Raw genomic sequence first — 12,891 nt, 5'->3', positions numbered from 1 at the left:
AATTATATTTTTATAAGAATTGTATTAAAGAATTGTATTTTTTATAAGAATTGTATTAAAGAATTTTGTATAAATTAATAAAGGAGAATAAAGAAAGAGACCTCGAAACACACATTGGAATATTTGACAATTTTCAGCAAATAATGTACAATTCTCGCGAATATAAATATTTCGTTAAATATTTCACGAAGCTGTTTTGAAGCTGATAGTCAAATAACAAATTATATCGCCGAATGCTGGTAGGATAAAATCCCATCTAATATTTTGCGCTTTTTATTTAATGACGCGGATTATAAACGTAGGATATCATACCATCTGTATCTCTGTTTTTAACATACAGTTTTCCTTTTTAAATATACGATCTAGTACACTCCCAATTTTGTTAGCGGCGATTCAATATGTTATTGATTCTATTAACAACCTTCAAATTTCACTCTTTATTTCTAGTTACTTTAAGTTACTTAAAGGCTTTTGATTTTTCGACGTTTTTTGCTTAGAACAACTCGCTTCCGAATTTATTAGATACATCTTATCATATGAAGCATATATAAACATGAATTTGCGGCTATCCCTGTATAAACGATTCAAACGACCCTCGAGTGGAAGCGACGAACGCACGTACAGCGCATTCGATCGGGTGCATTAAAATAATGCGTACATCGCGACTCTTAAATTAGTCATCGTCGTCTCTCCACCGTGTTGCTACTATTCGCAGCGTTTCGGCACCTGCTTCATGCGCTGCCGTTTTTTTCTTAACGTTCTAACTGAAAAGTGAAAACAGAGAAGACTAAAAATAGGCAGTTTGACGCACGTTATACCGGTGTTAAGGTAAGTAAGCAACATGGACCGTATGTTTGCTCTTTTCTCTCGGACGATAATCTCCTGGCGCCAATACGCCGTTTGTCGTTCCCGCAAATGCGAAACAGCTACTGCGCAATTAAAGAAGCATATAAAATATTGCGCGAGGTTCACCTGAACTACATAGAACAGGAAGAAAGGGCTCCATCTCTTAAAAGTGGACCATTAAGATTAATAATTAGATAACTTTAAAACAACTACGTAGACGATATAGAAGTGAAATAAACCAGAATTATAAAATAAATTATAAAAATAAATAAAATATTTTCCCATTTTCTATATCTTCTATATCTTTTTTATTATTTATTATTTCTCCCTGTCGCGATATTTAATCGTAACGTTCTATTTGCTCGAAAAGCGGATAGACTATGGAAATTATGAAGTAGCTCAATAAGGAATAGCCTATATAACTGGTTATTAAAGTTGAGATTAAACTTGTCAATAAATAATAAATGGAAAAGATAAAGAATCTAAGGAAAGCCACGAGGAAAATCAAAGCTTGCTAGAAAAAGAAGATAGCTCGACAAAGTACAGCTTCGCAGAATCATATCTTATTTTTCAATAGTGATGCTATGTATCATGTATGTATTTTTGTTTATTATAGCTGCAATGATTAATGCGCGTGGAAATAACGGCAAAAACATAGGCGTCCTTAGAGATTCATTAAACCAAGCCAAAGTTAAATCAACTCTTCGAGTTTGCGAAAACTGCGAAATCTCTTAGAATCTAGAAAGTTGCAAAGTAAATAGTACGAAGAAACTAATCTGAAGATCACCAAAATCCAACGTCAGAAATCATAATATATAATACTTGACAAAGCGTGTGGAAGTAGAGAACTGTAATTAAGCTCTTTATTAAATATATTGAACTATTTATCACACACACACACACACACACACACACAATTTTTATACATTATAAATTATAATATTCCACCAAAATTTCATTTAAGAGAAAGTAAATTCAGCTAGAAGATATTAGAGCGCGAGAAAATACACAATAAAATGTCGAGGAATAAAGAAGAGCTCGAGACCCGAATGTACCATAGTTTGCGATGAAGATCTCGCGGTTCTCCAATATAGATGTTTCGTCAACCGCGTTCCGCGAAACCGTCGACTCGATAATTATATGCCGACTCTCAATTCGGTCGCGGTGGCAGCTCCGCGAGAGTTTTCGCTCTTGTCCTTCTTCTTGCACGTCCCTTTTTACTCCTAAATTGCGTCATTATTGTGTATGTGTGTACGATTGAATCGCTTTCGTCTCGCGGATCCACACGTGGGCGAGATCAATGTGTATCTGTGTTTGCCCTTGCGTAGGTGGATCACGTTCACAGACGTATATCGAAGGTAAATCCTCTTCGACACAAGTCCGCCCTTATATCTTTTTCTCCTCCTCTTTCCTTTCAGCTGTTTTTTTTTCTTTTTTTTCGTCCTCCGTTCTGATTCGCTTCTCAGTCTGATTCGGATTCACTCTGCAGTCTATTCGGAGAATTCCTCGAGATACAGCCACTCTAATGGTGGTGTCTCGTGTACTTTTGTTTACTCAACAGCGACAAAAAATATATTTTTACCAGAAATGGCTTAAGTTGGATTTAGTGAGATATATAGAGTTGGGCGTGAATTACGTTTTCCTGCAAACTTCCAAGTATCGTTAGATGACAAAGTTCATGTAGCGAAAGAATAATCGTGGAAGAAGTCGTCCGCGCGAATGATAAATGTTCTTAAAGTTCAATGGCTACTTGGCAAGCGCACGAGACTAGTGTTGCACGGTTAGTCAGTTGCTTCGTAAAATAGACAATAGCCGCATCCGCGAAAATCTAATTATAGGTAAAGACGGACACTACCGCGAAGCAAGGTTCGCTACACAATTTCGTCATTTATTTGGAAGTTAATTTTTTATTGCTAATAAAAGTCAATGTATACGATTGCCTCGGGATTTCCACATAAATCAACCACGTTGTTCTACTTGCTGTTCCATGGGACTTGTAGATACATGCCCACGTAAATGTACAAGTTCGATGACGCCAATATATTTTCGTGCAACCTAGATTCTTTCTGTTTCTCGAAATTTGCCGACGTCAAGATCTTTCGCGTAAGTTGCGAATTAGAAAATGCGAATCGATGATTCAACATGATTACACAATAACTTGCACTTGTACTTTACTTCCATTGTACTAATCATCGACCGTTTATCCTATTTATATCTTTAATATCCGGCTGTACACAGCCGAACATCTCTATGGACTCTCCGTATACTTGACATACATTTTAAAAATACTTTCAGGTGTAAATTCGGATTCGCGACGAACGCGTAATCTGCATTATTTAACAACGTCCATGTTGTTAAATTTAAGAAAATGATATCGGGTAAAACATATTTGCAAGAGACAAGTGTGAAATTTTTAATAAATCCGGGACACATTTTAATCTTTTACATTTAGATCATTTTCGATCATAGATAGCAATAACTAAAACTTTCTAAAATTACAACGCGATAGATGCATGCAAAAAAAATATAATTACGATAAATTGTAAAAGTCGATCGTAGTCACGTGACGTTTATTCCTCTCTTATTTAGCTTTATATTCATGGAAGCTGGACTATTAGACTGGCGGCGGAAAGTCAATAAATTCACTTTAAGTCGATCCGTGTCAATAATCCATTCGTGCAGGTACAAAAATATACTTTGTGGATTCGACTGGTACCAAAATGGCTTTATGTTTGCAAAATTCACAGTCAGGCAGACAATAAAGAGCGACTTAAAAGAATAAAAGACGGGTATTAATGTCTTTCGTTCCTACAAATCAGTAAGAAAAAAATGTTATAGGTCAATCTCAATTTTTATATAAGGTTCCACTTATTATCTCACACATCGTTCTCGCTCGCAAGGAATTCTTATTATTCGTGAATAGTTATCGAGTCCTTGTACCTAAATCTCGAGAATGCGCTATTATTGAACACGTAAGCAATATATTCGGTTACGAAAAATTAATGGACTTAACGCGACTTAACGCAAACAAAATAAAAAAGAAATCCAACTTGCATATACGATTAATATGTATTGATTCTTCTGTAATTATCATAAACCAACAATTTGATCGACAAGATAGAACTTTTTTTATATGAACATGAATATGGCAATTCGTAACTAAGGATAGCGCATAATCGATCAATGGCGGCACGTGGAAGAATTCTGCGGTATATCCCGTCCCAGGTAACTTCCTCTATTTATCGAAGTGTCCGTCTCACCGTAACGACGCGACTCGTCGATTCGCATAATGCGCTCGTTAAAAAAAGCCATCGCACGACGCGGCGTTACGTTCGTCCTACAACCGGCGGTTGTCGTGTGTCTCGCACCCTTTTACAATCCACGTCTGCGCACCTCCCGACCGGGTCTATAAAAGCGACGCGGAGCGTCACGACGCTCCAGACGTTTGAGATACGCGCACCACGGGAAATGTGACCGAGCGTCGTCGTATCGATACCTCGTCGCCGGAGTCTCTATTTCTGTGCCGTGTCTCTCAAGTGACACCTGCTCCGAAAGCGAAATTGTCAGAGGGACACAGTTGACATAATTCCTAACGCGCGCTGATTGGATTCGGCGTTTGTGATACTTGTGAGCAGCCGACATACGCGTGTCAGGACATCATCGCGATATGAGGATGTATAAACGAGGACACGCTAATCGGAATTTAGTCGAACAAGAGTGATTTATACGCGTATTTATCGAGATATATATATATATATAATACATTGAACACAGTGTACCCAGAGTGAAGTGACGTTTCTGTCGATTGTCAAACGAATTTGCGTGGTACGTATCTGTGTCGTGTTATCACTTCGCTATCATTGTAGCTGCGTAACTTTAATTTATAGCTGTGCAGGGCGCTTTCTAGTGCCGACTTTAATTCTCAGCAGTTACTGAATTTTATTGAGCTTTACGGCGGAATTTTATATAACCCGATTAAAAGAATTCATTAATATTGAGACCCGCTTTTTACATGATGGGATTTTGGAAGACTCCCGTATCTGCTGAGAATTAAAGATATATTATAAAAGTTATGTTTCAAAATTATACTATGCTTAATTACGACCATGAATTTTTGTAAAATGTGTTACAATAAAAAAATAACAAATGCAAAAAACTATAATAAATTGTCAATAAAAAAACCATAAGAAATTAACATTATAATCAATTGTAGCATACCATAGTATACTTTTACAAACGTTTAATTTGTTAAGGACTTAACATCAGAGATGATTTCCGTGACACTTGTAGCGCGTATAAGTTGTCGATTCTATATATGTCAGCTAAATTGGTTCATTAAATGCACGGTATGCACGCACGCATGCACGCACGCACGCACGTACAAGTATAACGCCGTGAACTCGCGTGTATTAAAATAGAGTGCCCAGTAAACATAAATGCTAAATATACTTGTGCCTCTGAGGCTTGTCAGAATTAACCGGTCCGAACCGGTGGTAATGTGAAAAAATAACCGTGACATAAAACAATGAACAGAAAATAGAAAAACGAGAGACACCGTTATCTATTTGCCAAAATTAAAGTCAGTATGACATATAAGGTGTGAATTTAAATATGAGCAACGTTTTTATAAAGATCGCACAGCAAACACACACACACCTACGAGACAAGGACATGTAATTCGCGTATCACATTAATAATTAAAGTGAGAGAGCTCTCGATATGAAGCTTCGTCCCGTTCCCGTATCCGATATGACGTATTACGTTATTAAAATATACGTGATCGTCACCTACAAAATCTGTCGCGTCATACTGCATTCGTTTCGTCACATGATGACATTTACGTTGTGTCTCAGATCTCCAGAAATTTATTGAACGACTCGAAGTGGATAAATGTTCGTCGTTAAACGAACGATGTTTGTTTTCGTGTAGTTTATATGTCTCTTAATGATCTGTGTGTTGCAGCTTGATATATATATAAAACAAACAATCTTTCTAAACTGTTAAGAATATAGCTTAACCCTTAACTTGTTAAACCCTTAAATCTTTTTTCAAAACGCTTAAAAATCAAGAATATATATTCTTTTATTATCAAATTGTTCGTATCAGACATAAATAATATCAGAAGTAAATAACAATATATTGTAAAATAAACTTAAATAATATGAGTATATAGGTATCAAAATTTCATAAACATTAATTTTTGACTTTTTAAAAATTTCGACTGATTATGCGTGTTGAGTGGCGTAAGGCAATAATTTACCATATTTGCCATCTCTGCTTATCTGGTTTTCAAGTTTTCGTTTAAATTGTACTTTAAAATGTAAATTAAAATGTAAATTAAATATGTAACATTTCGAATTATCCTCAACTGGCCCAAAATAAAGACAACTGTTATTCTGCCATATACATAACTATCTTTTACGATTTGCGCTCAATCTTACATCATACTTAATTGACTCTGCCTTATTTTTCATTAAAATTGTGATAAATTAAACGACAAATCTAATGGCGAATACGCGACGCTGTGTCATGAAAATAAAATTCACGTGCGAGAGAGAGCTTGGCGGAAAGTTTTGAGATTCGGCACCGATCAGATTCACGCGCCGTCGACCAAAGCGTGAACGGTCCTCGCTATTGATCTAGCGAGGGTCTAAATGTCCTGGGTTCACCCGGCCACCCTCCGGTCCGGACCGACTCTCAGGCTCTCCGCTGCACCGTGAGAGCGCAGCTCTCCTCACCGAAAGAAAACAGTAGAAGAAAAAGCAACACGGTGATGCGCGCGAAGAAGATGAGGATCGCTATCTCCAGTGGCGACGTTCCAAAAACTCCTCTTGCCGCGCGCTCCACTAACCGAACTATCGATTCTCGAGACGGGCGATCGTAAAATCGAGCAGGAAACATAACACACGATTCCATTTACACGAGAGAGCAGATGCAGCGCGGCGTTTGATGACGCACGTGCGAAATCACGCAGCGAGCGTGACTGGAAGAGAAACGGCGTCTAAAACCGCAAGGAATATCGTTAGATACCTAGATCAATGTCTGCTTAAAGTTGCCGTTATGCAACAACGACAGATGGATTCTGATAAATTCTAGTTCGTGCACTTTACCGGGGGAAATACGCGATTTCTGTTGTACACGTGCCATATCTATATGAAGTTCTCAGTACTTGCTTTCATCTGTAGATTCCTTGAATCAATTTATAATTGAATCTTCCATGTCAAAGTTTAAATCGTGCGTCAGCTTTTCTCATAAATGTCAGACAGAATTACACTCAATTCCAAATAGTAACTCACAAATTAAAATAACAATTACATAAAGTAAATTTTACTTCACATTTTAAAGAAAATGAAGCTTTATAGTTATGTTATTTTCTCTGTCAAAAGAAATAATCAGATTTTTTGACGTCTTGTAAACTTTCTTTGAAAAACAAGATTTTTGGAACAAAGATTCGTATTTTCATTTGAGGAATGCTTACGTCATCGGCAGAATCTTTCTTCAAACAGTTTCTACTTCGCACAACTCACAATATCGCACGTGTTCGCGATATATCATATTCTAGAACCGCGATTGATCTACGCGTTGCTATTTATGAACTAGAACGCGCGTTACATAATCGGAGAAAAAGTGTGAATATTATCTTTTTGCGGAAGGAAGCGTGGGAACGCTCCTGAATATGGTCGCACGTTTGTCGCATTGACGATTGTAGGCGTAGTAGGTATATTCCTGAGCTTCATTGTTCCCACGGGACGAAGATAATATTCCTTTGACAGAGAGAGAGAGAGTTATCCAAGTATGAAATCAATGTTGATGTCCTTCAATGTGGACAGATGAAATTCTAATTTCCGGTCTCGACGAGGAGGCGGTCTATACAAAACGAAAATGGCAAGGACGAATACGCCAGTCTCTATACAGTCTATACGAAATAAAAATAACAAGGACTAAAAAATCAGTCTTTGTTGTAATGACAATAAAAATAGATAATAATAAAATAATAATATAAAACTAAAATGCTTAAAAATAAAATTAATTAATTTAAATTAAAACAAAATAATTTCCTTTAAATATCTAATCGTACTATTGTATTCAATTTTTCATAGTTCTAAACATCGTTCGCTATACTATGTAGACTTATCTAGAGCCCAAAGTAAAAAGATCTATTTCTAGAATAACCTTGAATTCTTTTTTTGTTCCAGATGAAGCTACACGAGAAGAAAGAATCAGGCATCCACAGAGTGCAAGAAGTGCCTCTCGAGGAACTGGACTTATCGAAGGAGTACAATGTGGAGAAGACTCTAGGCGAGGGTAGTTTCGCGAAAGTTCTATTGGCGACGCACAGGGCCACCCAGACGAGGGTGGTCCTGAAAGCGGTTCATCAAGAACTTACGTCGGAAAAGGATTTCTTCCGAGAGTTCCACTACTCGTACCACCTGAGCCCGCACCCCAATATACTCTGCTCGTACGCCGTCGCCTTTAAAGCAGAGAAATGTTTCGTCTTCGCGCAGGAGTACGCGTCTTACGGCGATCTCGCCGGCAACGTGAAAGCCGGCGGGCTCAGCGAGGACGCCTGTAAGAGAATCGCTGGTCAGCTTGCCTCGGCCCTCGACTTCATCCACTCGAAACAACTGGCCCATCGCGACATCAAACTGGAGAACGTGCTGGTGTTCGCGCAGGATATGAGCAAGGTGAAGCTATGCGATTTCGGCTGCACGAGGCGTGAGGGCACCCTCGTGAATAAAATCCGTTGTACCTGGGTGCCGTTCCAACCGCCCGAGATTCACGAGATCATCAAGAACGAGAGGTACGCTTGCAAGAGGAGCTCGGACTGCTGGCAGTTCGGCATTGTCCTCTTCGTTTGCCTGACCGGCAACCCGCCGTGGCAGAGCGCCGACCTGATCCAAGACCCAGACTACTCGGCCTTTCAACGATGGTTGAAGCGACGTACCACCAAAATCCCACCGACTTTCCGTCGCTTCACTCCTAGGCTACTCCGATACTTTAGGCGAGCATTTGAACACAAGCCGGAGAAGAGGCCGCACGTGACCGAGATCAACAAGTATCTAAAGGACTCGTGGTGCGTCAGTAAGATCAGCCACAGCGCGACGTCGACGTCGGTCGATGTCAGCGAGAGCCTCGCCAGGCGAGGCGACAGTCTGCTCTATCTCGACACCATCTTGGACGACCGGCACAACGTGGACGAGAACAAGAACAAGCTGAGGAAGTTGCTCAACAGTTACGGCCTGGAGACTACGGTGGACCAGAAAGTCGTCACCAAGAGGATATGGGAGTGGGTGATGCAGTGCGATTCTAACGTGGACACAGAGGCGGGTCTGATCGGTAGCTTCAGCACGGAGGACATGTGAGAGATAGTGAGAACTTGCAGCGAGCCGTGCCTTCGGGTCACCCAGGAAGAACCGACTAAGTTCCGAATGGGCAGCTTCTACATGCCGACCTCGTTCAGATGTGCCAAATAATCAGCTGGAGCTACCTAGCCGAGAGACACTTCCCGGAAAATTCGTTCGAAGAGTGTTCCGCAAGAAAAGCGAGACACACGACTCTGTTCCAGCGACATTTCCAGAGTGTCGAAATCTAATCACAGGCGGACCAATTATTGATGAACTTCCTTAATTAGTAAGAATGAAGATCGCAAAAAAATTCGAGAGACAATGATATTTACATTGTGTTAAAAACGATAAGTCACAATTAATATTCCCAAAAAGTTTAATATACAAAGGATGTCATCAAGATGTTAAAAAGACATTTTAGTCTCTCAAACGTCTTCATATTTAGAATTTTATGTTGCTTTGGGAATTTCGAAATAAAAGTAAAATATATCTCTTGATCATAAGATGCTCTAGCAATTAAGTGTAAATGTGATATACAATTATTTAAATAGAAAGAGAGAGAGAGAGAGAGAGAGAGAGAGAGAGAGAGAGAGAGAGAGAATTTGTGAAAGAATGGTGATAAGCTGATAATTAGCTTGATGTACTAACTATAGAGACAATAATGCAGGTGCATATGATTTTTGCGTTAATCAGTTGTCCTGGTAAACTGATGGTCTTAGTGATGCCTTATGCCTCGCGATTAGGCGTGAGGTTAGACAGCCATTTAAAGATATTTTGTATATTCAACTTTGAAATCTGTTTCTGTTTATATTACTTAGTGATATATAATCTCTAATCTTTGTTAGGCAAGAAATAAGAAAGCAAGAAGACTGTATAATCCAGGGATTCCCAGACCAGAGATCGTAACTCCAAACGTAGCACAGTTTGTAAAAACATTTTCGGAAACAATCCATTCTTATTCCATAATAACCAGCAGATGGGGACAATCAGGTTTTAATTGCTACGTAAACTGAGAGAAATCGCTTTATCTTTTAAAATGTTTATCACAATATAAGTTCAATAATAATTCGCGTCGAGAAAAAAAATGCCGAAAACGTTTAAGAATCTGGCATTGCCGAAAGATGCGAATAGAGATCACAACGTGAGATGGGCGATTACCGGAAGTATCGTTATCAACAAGATGTAAATCACACAATTGTAGATACATTTACATAAACAGGTATATATTCGCATTCGTGCTAGACATGTATATACATATACGTGTGTACATATATATGTTATAAGTAAATATAGTACACATATATTCTTGTAGCAGTTTATGGTGTAGCGCATAGAGGTTCCGTTTGTAAAATTAGTTACGCCATTTCGTAACGGTGATATAGGTATAGCTTAATATTGCATGCACGTTGCGATTTCAACAGTTGGAATGGTCTCTCGCTAACGATCTCGCATTAAAACGCCCGGGGATAACAACATGTGAAACGGGCGTTTCGCAACGAATCAGTTGCCAAATTCATCGCTTGCTTATCGCGATTGGATATCCACACGATTTAATTCGTGTTATAATCAGAAATTTATAATTACAATTAATACATAAGCGACATCGTTTTCTATATTCTCATTTGTGATCGTACGGTAAACCGATTGAACTGATTTGCATTTTACGAGTATCCGAATTTGCGCGCACGCAAAATTATAAGACTGAACTGGAAAAGCCCTTAATGCATTGAAAAAAAAAGACGGTTTATTTTTATCCGATTTCGCAGACATAAAATCAGCAGTAAATAAATCGCAACGTGTGAGACTCTTCCTAGGATCCCACAAGTGGATCATTATCCGAATGAATTGTACATTCATAAGGATCGGCGTAAGAACGCGTTAACGATCGGAATCCATGCGAATGCGTGTTTCTATATATTTGTACGTTGAATGTGGGAGTATACACGCGCGAGCATTATGACGTCGCTACTCGACAATATTCGGACAAACGTTATTATCTCCCTGCTATTCCTCCGTATTGTCCGAATTGACTGAGTGATCAGATAAATGAGAAACTTTCACAAGGAAGCTAGCGCGCGTAGCCTCCATTAATACAAAGCAATGTTTTGTATATATCGAAATAAATCTTAAAATTGTATAAAATTGATACAATAAGTGTTTTAATTTTTCAACACACACAATCCTTATTTCAATATATATATATGTATATTTTACTTATTCCTAAATTAAAATAATTAGTTTATATTACCAGTTATATTATCATTTGTTATTAATTATTGCTACTTATTATTAATAATATTTTCGTCAAATAGACTTTTTTCCTGTATTAATTTATCTATCAGATAAGATTGTGTTTGTTAAACCATGATTTTGTTGTTGAAGCTTGACACCAAAAGCAACTTATCTACCTTGCCTGTACGTAAATCTATTATCTAGATTACGTCTTGTGTAACTTTCAGCGAGAGTACAAATTGAATTGTGCATCAGCGGATTAATTAGGGCGCGTCGTTCGGATTTTTCAACCTACGCGGTCTACATCCGTCTGTACTGTAGAATGGGGTGGCTAGCCATGGCTCGGGTGTCGCTATGGCGACGAACCCTGGATACCCGGGCCAGCTGAAAGCAACGAACCACCCTGCCTCTCGTTCCCCCGGAATCACGGTATCGAAGCAAATAGATGCGCGATATAACAGGCGCGATTGTTACATACATCGTATTTTTTTTTTTTTTATACCACGGCTTGCAGCCGTCGTAATAATTGACAGAAAGACCGACAGATGTACAGTTTTCTAGATCCTGGAAATTACCAACGTTGTACAACATCGAGCTGATCGAGCAGAATATCGCGTTATTCGATATTTGCATCTATGTCGAGAAACATAAGCATGCGCGCCATTAGCAAGGTCATTAGTCAACTTTAATTATGTAGAACTCCTAACCAGCTCGACCTTGATGTCGGGTAAGAGCACACGAACGCGGAACTTCCACTTTTTTCTTTGAAAGCGCACGCGAATAGCTGAGGCAAAGGTGAACCTCACAAGAAGCAGTGTAATTATTCCGCGAGTCTCGAGAACACTTGAAACTTCCTCCCTTTAGAGAACAGAAGCACGAAACTTCAAGGCTTTGTTCTTGAACAATATAATTACATACTGATAATATTTAATGAGATCTTCTTGTATACATTTCATAGTTTTTTCTAATTAATAATAAATTATAAAACTTTTTAATACTCTTTCTACTGCAAAATTACTTATAATATTTCTCGGAATTTAAAAAAGAGATGCATAAAATTAAATTATATGTATAATATAACTATACATAAATATATATATTGTATAATTATATATATTTAAAACAAATAATAAAACTGTAATTCTGAGAACACAAAAGAGTAAAAATATTAAGCAATTAAAAATTGAAACTTTTTTAAAACAATTCGATCTTAACAGATTAATTAAAATCTATAAAACATTTTTGAAATATTTCCTTTATAATTATATTCTTCTCATTTATTTAATATATTATAATTTTAAATTCCTGAATGTATTACATTCTTAAATTTTTACATTCTCTCCTTCTTCATGATTTAACACTGATTTAACTACGGTTCTACCTCGATATTATTAAGATAAGAATATCATATTATATCTTTAATTGATGTTACATCCAACTTGTCATCAAACGTTTGCACGTTTTGTCA

General features: G+C 37.8%; 2 protein-coding genes across 2 annotated transcripts in view; one reads left to right on the top strand and one right to left on the bottom strand.

The window, feature by feature from the left end:
* Blop (blue-sensitive opsin) overlaps positions 1 to 12,891 on the bottom strand; it is a 230,374-nt gene that overhangs the window by 210,847 nt on the left and 6,636 nt on the right. The window lies entirely within an intron of this gene.
* Positions 4,291 to 11,345, top strand: Meng (serine/threonine-protein kinase meng-po). Its single transcript, XM_071704638.1, has 2 exons — positions 4,291 to 4,671; positions 8,043 to 11,345. Exon 2 carries the CDS (start codon positions 8,043 to 8,045, stop codon positions 9,207 to 9,209), a length of 1,167 nt encoding a protein of 388 aa, XP_071560739.1. The 5' UTR covers positions 4,291 to 4,671; the 3' UTR covers positions 9,210 to 11,345.

This window comes from Temnothorax nylanderi, unplaced genomic scaffold, assembly GCF_030848795.1.
Source record: "Temnothorax nylanderi isolate EJ_2023f unplaced genomic scaffold, tnyl_v1.0 TNYL_tig0043_pilon, whole genome shotgun sequence".
Classification (NCBI taxonomy): domain Eukaryota; kingdom Metazoa; phylum Arthropoda; class Insecta; order Hymenoptera; family Formicidae; genus Temnothorax; species Temnothorax nylanderi.
This window is presented reverse-complemented; position numbering and strand designations above follow the sequence as displayed.

What these genes read in the sequence shown, in the direction of transcription:
- Meng (XM_071704638.1), top strand. Translation starts at nt 8,043, where the DNA reads ATGAAGCTACACGAGAAGAAAGAATCAGGCATCCACAGAGTGCAAGAA.